The sequence below is a fragment of the Morone saxatilis genome, unplaced genomic scaffold, assembly GCF_004916995.1.
Source record: "Morone saxatilis isolate NCDOM2014 unplaced genomic scaffold, NCSU_SB_2.0 Contig11, whole genome shotgun sequence".
In the NCBI taxonomy this organism is placed as follows: domain Eukaryota; kingdom Metazoa; phylum Chordata; class Actinopteri; family Moronidae; genus Morone; species Morone saxatilis.
This window is the reverse complement of record NW_023339663.1, coordinates 15,904,185-15,918,847: the sequence shown is the minus strand read 5'-3', so window position 1 is coordinate 15,918,847 and position 14,663 is coordinate 15,904,185. Positions and strand designations below refer to the sequence as shown.

General features: G+C 39.4%; 2 protein-coding genes across 2 annotated transcripts in view; one reads left to right on the top strand and one right to left on the bottom strand.

Annotated features, from left to right (window-relative positions):
* fes (FES proto-oncogene, tyrosine kinase) overlaps positions 1–10,588 on the bottom strand; it is a 14,344-nt gene extending 3,756 nt beyond the window's left edge. Inside the window, exons 1-13 of the mRNA XM_035682073.1 lie at positions 10,364–10,588; positions 9,071–9,244; positions 6,974–7,070; positions 6,649–6,832; positions 5,810–5,947; positions 5,591–5,710; positions 5,300–5,422; positions 3,742–3,937; positions 2,801–2,881; positions 1,753–1,962; positions 1,456–1,578; positions 1,110–1,163; positions 25–143 (exon numbers count right to left, since the gene is read on the bottom strand). Of these exons, the coding sequence (XP_035537966.1) occupies positions 25–143; positions 1,110–1,163; positions 1,456–1,578; positions 1,753–1,962; positions 2,801–2,881; positions 3,742–3,937; positions 5,300–5,422; positions 5,591–5,710; positions 5,810–5,947; positions 6,649–6,832; positions 6,974–7,070; positions 9,071–9,244; positions 10,364–10,588 (1,844 nt within the window). The remainder of the gene's footprint in view (positions 1–24; positions 144–1,109; positions 1,164–1,455; positions 1,579–1,752; positions 1,963–2,800; positions 2,882–3,741; positions 3,938–5,299; positions 5,423–5,590; positions 5,711–5,809; positions 5,948–6,648; positions 6,833–6,973; positions 7,071–9,070; positions 9,245–10,363) is intronic.
* Positions 10,589–13,649: 3,061 nt separating this feature from the next.
* On the top strand, positions 13,650–14,657 carry LOC118320928. Its single transcript, XM_035652054.1, has 2 exons — positions 13,650–13,793; positions 13,968–14,657. Exons 1-2 carry the CDS (start codon positions 13,650–13,652, stop codon positions 14,469–14,471), a joined length of 648 nt encoding a protein of 215 aa, XP_035507947.1. The 3' UTR covers positions 14,472–14,657.
* The last annotated feature ends 6 nt before the right edge of the window (positions 14,658–14,663 follow it).

The window sequence follows — 14,663 nt, the reverse complement described above, 5'->3', positions numbered from 1 at the left end:
GTGTGTGTGTGTGTGCATACTAACCTGGCTTCCATCAGGAACTTACTCTTGTGCTCCGGGGCCAGGTTCTCTTTACAGGATTTTACTGCTACAGGAGTGTTATCAGAGCGTAAGTGACCATTGTACACTTCTCCAAAGTTACCCTGTGAAGTGTGAACAGTTACAGTTACAGTAACAGTAACAGTAACCCTCTTTTCTATTTTAGAATATCGAATCCAGAGTAAACAATTTCCTTGATGAACTGTTATTATATGTGCGCAGTTTAAGAACATTTTAAATGAAACAGTAAATATTGAAACACCACAAGGCAAAACAGCACTGTGCTTGCTAAAGGACCAGTGTATAAGGATTCCTTGGAGGAGAACCTGCTACCCATGTTAATAAAAACAGCTCAGTCTAAGTTAACAAAAACAGAACAATTCTTATTTTCAGGTGATACAACAATGAAAACATATCTTCGAATATTATATTCAATTTCTGCCAATAGACGCTCATAAATGTTACGCAAGTGGCCTTTAAAAATTACTTCAACCAATGTTCTGGTTAAATTAGCAGGTCAGGTTTGCATTTTTTCCAGCCTATTTCAATACAATATTCACATGCTCACATGTACACTAAAATAGTTATTACTGTAACTGGTACTGATACCGTAACTGTTCCTCCTGCCCATAATGTGATTTCAACTTCACTAATTCACACTGCTGAAGCGTCATTAGTTTTAGCACTTTAGAACAAATTTTTGCTTGAAACTTACATTGAAATCTCTTTTCAGCCATTATGGAGAAGACAAACCATTGTGGTGAACAAAAACCCTTTTAATATCAATGTGCGCATGTGAGACAGACTTACAAAAGTGTGAACATATTCTTTAAACTGGCAATAAGGTCTCCAGAGCTCTCATGTTGTTCAATTAAACCAACAAAGAAGAGCTAGCCTCTTGTTATGTCGACTCACTGGCAATAAAAGTAAATACAAGTAACTCAATAAGCAGGTCTTCTTTGCCCTTTGACCAAACTTCCCACTAGATTTCATGCAAGTGTGTTCACAACATTTTAAGATATCTTAGTCAGAGACAGACAACATGGACACAAGATTTTAAGTTCACTTACCCGTCCAATGAGATGGCCCAAGATAATATCATCATGTTCAAGGACCCACCTGTCCTAATGGGATTAAAAATGAACAATAAGAGTGATAACATAGTGGTGCTGCTTTAAAAACTGTGAGACCAGCAAGAGGGAGAGAAAAGGTAAGGTAAGAGCATTTTAAGGAAAGATCATAAGAGAGTATGTTTGGGATCTGCATGTACTCGTCTGTGATAACTATTGGAGAACTTTAATAGTAGTTAATATGTTAAAATAGTGCATTTAAGCTCTGGGACACATTTTAGAAAGTGTGTGAATTACACTTTCTAACATGTTAGTCTGGAGTGTGCGTGTTTGTGCGTGTAAGTACCTTCAGTACAGGTTTCTTTAGCACTATGTCTGACTTCTTGGTGATGTGTTGTCGTGATGATAGTAGATGATAGATCAGCATCGGGATACTCTGAAAGCTTTCTCCATCCAGACGGTACAGATTCTACTGACACATGGAAAAAGCATTTGCAGAAGTAAACTGATGTGCAAACACACAGGAAGGAGAAATATTTCAAAACATACATTTCATCTCACAAAATAGCTTTTTAAATTGTTCAGTTGTTTAAATAACTGTCTTGTGCAAAAGTGTTTTGTTCTATTGAGCAGATTAACTTACATCCAGGTTCTGAATGAGGAAATGCTTACAGGATCCATCCCATTGCACAGAGAGCACATAACCCTGTTTCTCTTGACTCTTCCTCACCAAGAAGTCTCCATCATTCTTTAGAAGCTGCTGGACCTCAAGTCTGGGAATGGCTCCATGGTACCAGTCCTGCTGGCCCAGAGGACGATCCACCTCGTGCACTGGGGTGGGGACCGGAAGCACCTGGAGGCAGAAAGAGAGAAAAGCTGAATCTTTAAAGCAAACATGAATAATGAAACAATAAGAAGTAAAAGAGAATGGGTTTTAGGGTGATTCTGCAGAGATTATCTGGATATATTTCAAAGAACAGTCTGTAATACTTTAAAGTCTAACTGCAACACCTTCAATGCCTCCAGGGTACCACATAGTTGGGAGTTGGAGAGCAGTAGTTCACACTTAAAAGAAAAGCAGCAAATAATTTAGGATTGAAGTCCAGTGAATTGTAGACAGTAAAATAGTATTTGCTCAAGATATTCTGTTACATCATGCATACAGTTCTGACAGATTAAAAACTGAAAGACTGACTACTGAGAATTTGTGTGCAGGACAGCTGTATGTGCTATTATCTGTCAGCCATGATAAAATGATAAACTGGCTGCCTGAGGAGTAAACTTTCTTTTAGGTCAGCCAGAATTTAGAAAACAGTAACTTAACTGACAAAGCTGACCTCCATAAGACCAATGATGCCTGCAGGAGCACGAGACCCCAGAGAAAGATCATGTTCCTGATTGAGCTCAGCTGCGTGGGTTCAAACTCTGCCACTTTTTCCCAAATATGATGAATTGTTTGTTGTGTGTTAAGAGGTTTGAGTGTACAAAAACAGGCACTGCAGTCAAATTTAAGGAGGTAGAAGAGTGAGAAGGGGAAGTGTCCTTCAACTAGAATAAATGTCCTCCCTACATGTCCTTTAACAACATACTGAGAAATAGATATTGGAAATTGTGTACAATGTGTTACCACTTGTAATCTGTTTATTTATCTCTAATTACTGTGCCTTTATTATAATTCAGTTTTAACCTACCTCATATTTGGGCTTAAACAGGCCACTCAGATTGTTTATGATCCCCTCCATGAGGAGTTTAGAAGAGGTCTGGCTGTGGTCCTGAAAAAAATAATTTCTACTGTTATCATCAAATAAAAGAAAGAATTGTTCAGTTGTTTAGTGGTAAAGAAAGATTGGTTGTCATTATGGGTTAATTTATTCATTGAAAAGACAGATTTGAAGTCACATGAGTTGAATGTAAGTCATTTTAAAGGCACAAATTTGGCACAAAACAGTCAACAGCCCCACTACAAGCTCTATGACCTCTATGACTTGCACAAAATTAGAGATTGCACAAAAATCAGTAAATTAGGTCTTGCATCATTGTTCTTTGGCAAGCGACGGGTCAAGTTAATGTGGGGTTAGCTAAGAGCTGGTGTTAATCACTACACAGCCAGTGTGGTTACAAAAACTTTAGTCAAAATTTTGTCTGTAAAACTAAGTAAGCAAACTACAATGTCTGACATTAGCTTTCTGTCATTGATGGGTGTCAAGTTTTTTCATTTTCCATAATGAACTGTTTTGGATCCAAAATGTGGAAGTGTAGGACATGGGCTTGACTTGGAACTTGTTAGTCTTGACGTGAGGCTTACATAACCATGACTTCATGACTCCAGTACAAAACAGTATGTAGACAGATTTAGTAAGTCATTCTGTGAGTTTAGGTCAAGCTGAGGTACATACAAAAAGACAGAAGGACTGGTTCTTTGAGTTTAAATACCAACATGATCTCTTTCTTCTTCACATCAAAACTAGTTTCAATTGTCTATGCTCCAACATTACATCTTTCTTCCTCATACCATGGCTTGTTTTTTGAGTATACAACAGACAACCACTTTTTTAAACCTGTCTGACTGATACTGATACTTATAGGAGCTAAACAAAGACAAAGAAGGGAGGCACTGGCAAAGACAACATACACTGCTTGTGCTGGAAGAATGTGAGACAGAGTCTGGGTCCAGCTTCAGAGCAGAGGGAGGTTCTCTGGAGCCCAGCTGGTCCAGTTTCTCCTTTAGAAGAAGCCTCTGGACCTCCAGCTTGGCTCTCATACCCTGAGACAGAGCAACCTGCTGCCGGCACTCCTCCATTGCGTGTCTCTTGCTGAACAGGTAGACCCTGGACAAAGTAAGGGAAGGAAAACACAACACAAAGTTAATAAAACAACACAAGTGACGTAAATAGACAGTACAAGACCACACAGACATCAATAAAAAAAGCTGTCAGTGCAAAGAGGTTTACAGATGCTTCCTATTGACTAATGCAATCAATAAGAAGGCTTATTTAGCGACAGCTAATTCAGCCTTCATTCTGGAGCAAATAAGACCAGTAAACCTTTAATGACCCAAGAGTCCTGCTAGCGAGATGAACAAGATTTCTAAAAATGAGCAAGGGCTTGATTGCTGTGATCTTTATAGCAAATAAACACACAAATGAAGTGATCAGTGCATGGCTGGATTAACCTGTTAGAGGGTAGCAGGGCAAATATTTCCTTTTGGACCCCTATTGACATTCATCTCCAAATTCCCATTCACAGTATACACAGCACATACACTTTGGTATTTGTACAGATTAATCAAACAAGATATGACGTGTGGATTAGTAACATGTAGAGGGGCTGGCAGGCAGGTTTTGGTAAACCTTTGGGCAGAGTCAGGCTAACTGTTTCTGTCTTTGTGCTGAGCTAAATTAACTTGCTTCTTACTGTAGCCTTATATTTACCATACAAATGGCATTTAAAAAATAATACATGTATATTTCCCAAAAACTATTTCTTAAACCAAAAGGGACAAGAAGTGTTGATGTCTTGTTGACTGTAAAGTTTGTGTCGACCAACGTGCTATTGCCTGACCAAGTTTCTGTAAGCAAAAAAAACCCCTTAAAAATCAATCTGAATGAAAAATGTTTCATCAATGAAAGCCTCTGAAATGATCTCAGAGTTATGGAGAAGTAAAGTTACACTAGGTCAACCTCAAACAGCAGTCACTTTTGATTTACAAAATGTTTCTACAAACTACAGAATGAAGGGCAGCATAACCACTACTCACCTCACTAACACCACCACCATATGTGCTCCCCAGCTGCCCTTAGAAGGTATCAACTTTTTGCAAATAAACACATTGTTTCCAGGAGCTTGTTAATGACTCCTTCACTCTCAAAGGACCGTAAACCTCTAACACCTTCAGACAACCCCATCAACCAAGACAAATTAGGAAATCAAGCTCCATAACTCTTACATATCGCTGTATTATAATTCATGAGGCACTTACAGCCCCCAGAGACCACGCTAGTTATTAGCTGCTGCCCAGCCAAGAGCACACTGAAGTCTCCCGATGGGAAGGACTGCCCACTGAGGCAAACTTCAGTAATTTGTCTCCACAGCTACCAAACGCAGGGTTATTATTTTGAAACATCCTCTATAACCTCTAAACATAACATCAGAACATCACTGATTCTGGCTCCTGTCTGTGATCCCCTAACCTCTGGCCCTTCTTGACACCTTCCTGCTCCGCCTCCAGCTCCAGCTCCAGCTGTTCCACCGAGGTCTGCTGGGAGCTCATTGTCCGAGCCAGATCCAGCAGCTCTTCCTCTACCGCAGTCAGTCTGGGAGAAGGAGACAGAGAAAAAACATGAGAGGAAGTAACTGATGCAAAACAAGGAAACAAGAGGTAAACAGAACAGAGACGGTAAGGAGGAGGAAGTAGTTGAGAGACATTAAAAAAGGAAATTAGAGTTCAGTCATTTGGATGAGATTGCATTGTTTGTTCTCACTTGTGCTGGATTGTCTCAAGCGTGAGATCGTTAAGTTCAATCTCTCTGGGTTTTAGCTGCTCAGTTTCCTCCAGAAGACTGCAATCAAACTCTGCACAAGCAGGAATCTCCCCTACAGACCTCCAAACACAAACACAGTCCACAATATTATTGCTCTGCAGAGTTATCTTTCATGATTGCATTGTTGCCATCTGAGGGGAGGTTTTTTCCTCAGTATACCTGTTCTGGTGGATGAAGCTCTCGTACTCGCTGTGAGGGTCGATGGCAGTTAGAGCAGTAGACATCTCCCTGTGGATCCGCACCACTTCATGATGGAGGAGAGTGGAGATGTCGAAATACTCCTGCAGGATCTCCTTTCTGGGTTAGATGTCAGGGGTGGAACATGAAAACAGAATATTACAAAATACACAGATGGTAGCCTATTGTTCAAACCACATATACAGTGAATTAAATTTTTGCTTTATTCTAAAACACAACCGAAGAATCCAGTTTGGTTAGTTGATTCATATCGGTACTATGAGAATCTACTTTGAGAGATAAGCAGTGCATCACAGTCATTATTCAGATATTTTCATTTTTGTCAGATTTGCTTCATTGCTCATTACAGCTGTAATGAAGTTTCACGCAGTTGCCAAACAAGCTGTGACATCTGATATCTGACAGCTGGCTCTCAAACATTTAATGCAATTAATCTTCACACCATATGCACTCTCAATACATGACCAAATATCATTAACATAATGATTTTATTATAAATATTGTTGTTCTCTGGACTGCATTAGCTATCTCAGGCAACAACTCTCTGCAAATTGTTTAAAGTATTGTTGTGACATTAATCAAAACAAATGGCTGCCTGAAAGTTAAAAAATGTTGTTGTAGTAATGTTTGGAAATTGATTTGTGTCTAATAGGTGAAAACAAATTAACTGAGGTATAATTAAAATGTGCTTATGAGGTCAGCATTCCTCTCTAATATTTATTGTGAGTAAATGGAAATCAATCTACTAAGTGTACACAGAAACACCGTGAATAGAACCACTGTAGTGTGTGTGATCTTACAGTATGAGCACCATCTCCTGCTGCAGAGTCTGTAGTGCACTGAGTAGGGCGGGCTGGATCTGACTGTAGTGGTGCTGATGGTAAACTTGAGCAGCTCGCACAGACAGCACATAGTCATTATGCAACTGGTGGAGTTTCAGTGAAGCCTTGACGTAGCGTTCTTTAGCCTTGTCTCGATCTTTATCTGCACACAGGAAAAGGGAGGGGACTTTGTCATGATGGAAATACACATATAAGGCTTACACAGTATGGAAATAAAGCCAGACTGGGCCACCAGTGTGAAACTTCTTCTGTTTAGAGAAGTAAGTGATACTAGGATCCCTACCTTTATTGGCCTCCTGGTACTTCCTCTTAGCCTGAGCTGCATCTCTGGCTGCCTGTCTGTAGCTGCTCTTCAGCCTCTCCAGCTCTGTCTGGGTCACCTGAAGCAGCACACAGATGCACAAACAGCACATAAATAGATGGAAAGTATTCTGTTCAAACATGGCTGTTACTCAGGGGTGTTATTTGTGTGGTTAAAAGCTGCCTAACTAAGCACATATGCACTACATAACGCAGGAAGTGGATAGTGGCCTTTTATGTTTCATTGAAGAGGAACAAGAAACATGAGAGAAGACTTATGAGGAAATGATCTGATCTTTGTTGTGCTGCTGGTCGTAATACTTCAAAACTACAACTGATAGCATGTCTCTTGACATTGTTGTTCAGTTGCAACACAATAAAATCTATCTATTTTATAACCACACAGCAATGCACACAAACCCAAAGCCGTATGAGCTTCGTCTGCAGAGTAAAGTAAGAAAATTAATTGGGTACTTAAAATAGTGCCGAGCAGCCACCAGTTTGTGATAGCATCAACTCAGACACTGTTTCCAGCCAAGTGAACCTCATTTCATTTGACTGTTGTCTATTTATAAAGCTGCTGCTAAAATGCTCATCTTCATATCAAGATGATACCCATGAGAAAAATCAACAAATAGATTTTAAAAGCAACAAGTTCTACATGAAGAACCACATCATATTTATGAATACTCTAATACTGTGACCATCACGTTTTATGTACATATTATAGTAATAGTTAGTTTCATTTGTTGTTTGCATCCAGAATTATGACAAGATTGTGGTAATGACAAGAAACAACTCCTTTACTTTTCTGCTCAACCATTTTGAAAGTCCAGCAGTGGTTGCAAAATAAATGAAGGATCGTTTCATAACAACTGAGATATGTAACATTGCTTAACCCTTACATACTGTTCGGGTCAAAATTGACCCGTTTTGACATTTGACAGCAGTAAAAATACCCTACATGTCATTCTTTTAACCTGAAATTTTGATGAGCTTTTTCCTAAAAGGACCCAAAACATACAAAAATTAAAAAATATTTAAAAAAATGTTTTCTTTTGCAACAGGTGCTACAATTTTGCCTCGTGTGGCTTGCACACAGAAGACTGTGCACAAGGGTATGCTGCATCTGCCAGCTGTACTGCACGCTGCAATTGTAACAACAATGATAATCTAAAAATAGACAAATTAGAATCAAATCAATGTGTGTGTGTGTGTGTGTGTGTGTTTGGGGTGGGGGTAAAATAAAGATTATAATAGGTTACCAGAGCTGCCTTTCAGTGGGCCAGAGGTAGGCAGAGGTCTGGCAGCTAGACTCCATCTTTTACAGAGGGTGCCCTTGACCGCAAGATCTTCTATGATGAAGGAGATTTTGGAGGAGGAAATGTGCAGAGCAAGATAACCAGAGGAAATCTCTGATTACAGCCAAATCTGAATGAACGATGCCTCTAAGGGAGAGGGAGGCAAAGGGCAGCAAGAGAAACGTTTATGTCAAAAAAACAATGCCAATCTGTTGGTCCTTACTTTCACAGCAAGTTTCAGGGAGAAAAAAAAAAAAAAAAAAAAAAATTTGGGCCAGAAATGTCATCGAATGAGCTCGCAGGACCCCAAGCAAAATTGGCCACCCTCTTTATGGCATTGACATCATTATGGCTTGTTATGTTTTCATGTCTTTAGGCGATGGATAACAGAATGATATAGTGTGATGTAGGTGTTTTTTCTCCCAAAAACTAAAGTGGGTCTAAGAACCTAAAAATAGCACTCTCATGGCTAATCTAAAATCATAAATTAAGGATTAATAATGAATGTATTTGAAATGTAAGATAGGGCTATTTACATATTCTAATTAGATCTGTAGTTCAAAATATGGTATAGACACTTTTTATGAGGAATTTCTTGGACTAGGTCAAATACTGTGAAGGCATTGGATATGAACAGTTTGTAAGGGTTAAACATGCAAACAAAGCTGTTTCATTTAAGAATAAAAGCAAGACATATTTGTTTAGTATTTAGTTAGATTTTCTTGTGTATGTTTGTTGTCTGTCTGTGTCAATTTAAGGGACAACAATGAGTCACACACCTTGTTGAGCTCCTGCTTCAGCAGGTTCCACTGCTCTGAGTAGGTTTTACGGAGCTGCTGTTTGTCTCTGATGAGCAGAGTCAGTTTGCTGATGGGACCGTCCAGCAGATCCTCGGAGCACTTCTTCATCACCTGGCTCAGAAAGTCCGTCTGAGAGACCAGCACTCCCCATGACTGACAGATCGTGGGACAAAGGTCGGGAGGGCATTCAAACAAAGAACGTAAACAAGTGGAACTCAATTAATAACACACAACCCAGCCAAAGCTTCACAAGTCTTAACCTCTATTTGGATCTGCATCTGTCTGTTTGTTTCTTACTAAGCAATTTATCTTAGAAATTCTCAATACATCTCAATAACAGACCACAGGCCAAAAACAAACTGGTCGTTTTTGGCATGGATAGAGCCACCAATTGGTTATTTAAAAAAACAATCTTTAGGATTTTGGCTCATGACTCTTAAACTGTGAGGAGCAGAAATAAAATTGTTGCTTTCCAGGATTTCTTTGGTCCAACTTGCACCTATTTATACTTTCCACACACGTAACAGCCTACACAATATTAGACATATTCATTATTGTCAAAATTAATTTAAGCATATGATCAAGTTAAGTAAATTTAAAATTGAATCAAAGCTTATTGGCATTTGATCTACAGGTATCACTACAACAATATATTTTTACTAGATTTTACTGGTTGCAAATAAAAACTTCTAAACATTTTTTTTTATTATTAAAGTATCAAAGTTAAAGGTTGTCCCGTCGAAGTGGAAGGATACAGTATGTGCGCTGCAAAGTACTTTCTTATTTGTATCTGATAACATATTGAAACATTTAAATAAGTTTAAATAATAACAATGAGGAAAAAGGTTTGGTCAGGATTATTGCCATGTAGTCCCTCAAAGAGAAAAACCTACTTTTACAGATTTACTCTGGGTAACTTTTGCCCGTTCATATACAGTGTATTTTGCATATTACACCCAAACGCACTCAATGAGTCCTTAGCAGTCACATATATGGATTTTTTTATTTTTCAATCATGTGTAATTTTTAGGGAAGTACTTCCAAATATAACCTAGTGCATAATTCTATCAGATATTTCAGTCTATCAGCATTTTTATGTTGCAATAATGAAAGTTTTGATGGAGGCAGGTCTATTTCAGTGAGACAATGAGATAAATTCTTTATCGGAAATGCTGATCCTATTTGTTTTAGAATTTTTAAATAATTAAAAATAAAATAAAATAAAATAAATTAAAATGATCAGTTGATGAATCAGGAGCAGAGTGACCTCACCTTGTTGAGCTGGCTGATGTAGTCCAGTCCTGCACCGAGCTGAGGCCGGTCCAGCTTCTCCACCATGGCAGCCATGTGGTGCAGCTGCACTGAAAACTCCCGCTCGCTCTTAGCCCGCTGACCCATCCACTTCTTCATGACCTCCATCAGGTGAAGCTCTGAGTCCAGCAGCCGCATGACAGATGCATGTGCCTGGGGGCACCACAGGTCCTCCCCAAAACCCATCTCTGAATATTTAAACTCTCTTCCCTGCCAGGAATTTGTTGTTAGCCGTAAGTTCTACAGCACCTTTATGTTCTCATCGGTGGGACAGAAACAGAGTGGTGAGCCGAGGCAGCTGGTAATGACCAAGAGTAGTTATTCCTCTGCGGCCACAGAAAGGTTTCATTTCCCTCTGAGCAAAAACACAAAATGCGCAGAGCTTCATGTGAGGCAGCACTTCCTCATGTCAGTTTGAATGTGGTTGTGCTTGTAATTGTGATTGTTTCCTTTCCACTCAGGAACAACTTTAAGGCACTCCAAAACCTAATAATGTTGTAAATGTATAAATAAAATGCACAAAACAACCTACAGGTGGAAACTGAAGTCTGCCTGAGACAGAGCACTGAGCTCAAACCACAAGATCTTATCTACATGTTAACATTATGGCCACTACTGCTCATTGTTTGCAATGGGTGCAGAATGTAACTTAGTACATTTAGATCCCACATGCTACTGTACATAAAATGTTATGAAATAATTGAAAGATATTGCCTAATGCACTTTAACTTTAAGCAATGGCTGGTTTGTTGCAACCTTCTCTGTTGGCTGTTTTTTAAAGTAAACCACAACAGACTCTACTGATTGGGTGAGCTTTTCATTTTTCTTTTTTACCACAGTGTGAACCCATTATCTCACATCATTGCTTGTGTTTATGACTTGAATGGTGTTGGGTGCAATCCCTCTGCTGTAAACTCACTGGCTTAATTACACCAGCCACACATCATCAAATACCCTCATTATACACAATGGGGAGAAGAAGGGCCACATATACGCAAAACAATGCAGTGCATCTCAGGCAGGTTTTACAGAACACAGGGGAAATGTCTGCTTTTATATTTAGGTACAGTACCCACAAAAGAGTTAAAGGTTATAGCACTGCAACGGTGATGTCCAAATATCACCGTTACTGACTAAATGTTTTTGTGCTTTCACTTCATGATGAAAACGATTTTCAATATTGGGGTTACAGGGCTGAGAAAAAACTAAAGAATTCAGTGGTATCTTGTGGTGTAGCTGCTGATTCTCACCTTACCCTCCTGTTCCAAGCATGTAGGAAAAAACAATAGTGGCCCTATCTAGAACCAGTATTTGGTTTGTCTGTTCTGGGCTAGTGTAGAAACATGGCTATTCAGATACTGAGTTGATGGTGGTGCTAGATGAAAAGTTAAAGGATAACCAAAGTTGTTACAATCCATCCTGAATGGGACATGAATGCCCCAAATGTCACTCAAAACCACAAATGTCAACCTCATGGTGGTGCTAGGAAAGGTCAGTGATCAACAGGACTCATCCTCTGGGCAGTTTTCTGTACAATATTTCCATCCTGTAATTGTTAGAGATATTTCAGTCCAAACCAAATGTTCTTTTAAAATAATTATTTGAACAAACATATATGAGTTAACCAACAATTTGTATATTACTCACGTTCATACTAACAGTTTTATATCATTAGGGTACAGACAGATATTAACTTTACTTTAATTTATACTGGCATTTTTCCCAATGTAATGTCACTTTAATATACTGTTTAATACAAATGGACGCAGCAACTGTGGTGGACTATACTGCTTTGAAGCCTTAAGTTTGGCATTATGGCCGTCACAATCTTGTTTATTCGGAGCCAGGAGTGACCATATTTGGTTAAGAGGGTGCAGCTGGGGAGGAAGAAATGGTTGATCTAGCTGAGAAGTGAGAACCTGAAGACACTTTTAGTTTTCACTGTGGTTTCACTATGGTAGCTACTTTAGAGTCTATTTTGCTCTAAATGGGACCATAATTTACATAATGAACATCAGCCTGTATTGAAGACTTTAAACCTATGACTGAGACCATGAACACATTAGGAAACTGTTTAATCAAATGAGTAATTGGGGCATTTTCTCATAGACTTCCATATAATAGAACTTGTTTTTGCAACCAGCAGAATCGCCCCCTGATGGCCATTAAAAAGAAGGTTTCCATGCATGCACTTATTATGTTGGTTGATGGTCACTTTTCATGAGCTGCAAAGTGTGAGTCCCTGGATCCAGAAGTAAAAGTCCCTTTCATTATTGCCATTATCAATGTTACAGTATGTGACTCACAGTTGAGGCACTTCTACAGCTCTGAAAGGGCCTGAAACTCTCTCAGTCAAATCATTATTACAAAGGATTAGAAACTCTGTGCACTAACCTCAATGTATGAATTCACTTTTAAATTCTGGGTCAAATGTTGGTGAATTCAGCAACTAGGGCGCCATGTTTTACCCTCAATTATAACAAATTGCACTTCAACTGGCCTCTTCTCCATGGCTACAGCAGCGATGGCTCATGGGTGGTGTAGTATTGAGACCAGTTTGCCATGCCAGGTGGTGGTCATAAACCTGCAGGGTTGTTACATCATCCAGGAGCCCTGTGTTTACATACCCTCTGCTACCACATTGAGCCAGTTGGCCCCTCTGGGCAAGAGAAACAACACAGTTAATCTGAATCCACCAACTAAAGGCTGCTGCTGTAAATAAAGGCAGTACACACACACAGTTACCCTTCAGCTTTTCAACATTAGCTTTACACAGGCTGCCTACCTTGCTGGCCAACTGGGACATTTTGTGAGCTTTTTACTCAGCATCAGAGTGATATGAGTCCATGTTTCCATAGGTAGGCAGGTCTTGTTGATTTAAACAACCACAGAAAGAGACTTATGTTTCAAATCTTCACCGAGGTGTGTGTCTGTCTCAGAGGAACAACCAAAGTCTAATATTGAATAAAAACAAAACTCCTATACGAATAAGAATAATTAAATAACATTAATTCTGAGTATAATTCGAAAAGCATTGTTTCTTTTATATAATATGTAACACAGTTTAGTCATAAGACTATTTATTTAATAATTACTTACCCATTTGCTCTATATTAAACACTTTGAGGTTCCACACGTGTCCGCTGTCGGAAACCAAACATTGTGACACCCAGCGGAAGTAAACAGAGGTTACGCTCCTCGCTGTGTCTGCAGGTGTATCTGGTTATTAAGGAGAAGTAAACAAACGATGTGTTCAGTTGAGACTTTGAGAGAGTTTGTGAACGAGCGACTAACTGCTGCTGCGGAGGAGGAGGAAATATTAGGAGTCTTCAAACAACGAATCATCGAGTACGAAGAAGAGATCGAGCGACAGCGCACACTGTTGGCCATCGTCTGAAAACCAAAGTACAGCTACACAGGATAGTTGTGTGAAACCTAAATCATCTTTTAAAAACAAATTAGACTCATATAACATCCCCCATGGTTTGATTATGAATTTCTATTTCTCTACATCTTCATCGTCATGGATTGTGCTTAAATTGTGGCTACCATTGATGTATGATTTGTACATGAGAGTGATTTATCATTACTAAGTCACTTTAATAAAGATACTGCCATTTTTGAAGCCACTATTAAGGCATTAATTTCAGATCAGAAAATACAAATGAAATACACTTTCCTAGTCCCAGCACACTACTTAAATGTCTACAATCACCCTAGTAACCTACTGTATGTCTCCCCTTTCCCTCCAGACCTCCTACAGCAACATGTCTGTAAGGAGGACGAGGATCTCCCTGAACAGTGTGACATGGAGAGGAACTCCGGTGAGGACCAAGAGGACCCAGATCCTCCACAGATTAAAGAGGAACAGGAGGAACTCTGCCGCAGTCAGGGGTGGGGTACCTTTATGTTGATTCTAACTTGTGAGGTCCAGACCCTGCTTCTGAACCCTGATGAAACCCTCGGTGCAACAGAGAGAGAGCCTCCACTCAACATAGTTCAAAGCTGCAGTGTATCAGAACCAAACAGTGACCACGAGCTCCTCTCTCACGACCATCATGCAGGATGAGAGATGCAGAGCCGAAACCCAAAACAAGACGCCTAAACAGAAGCAGCTGCAGTAGTGATTTATGTAACTCTACGATGTTAAAGGTTCACCTGAATACCCACACAGGTAAACAGTTGTCTAAATGTGACACCTGTGGGAAAGCTTTCAATAAGATGTCCAAACTGAAAATCCACACGAGGATCCACACAGGCG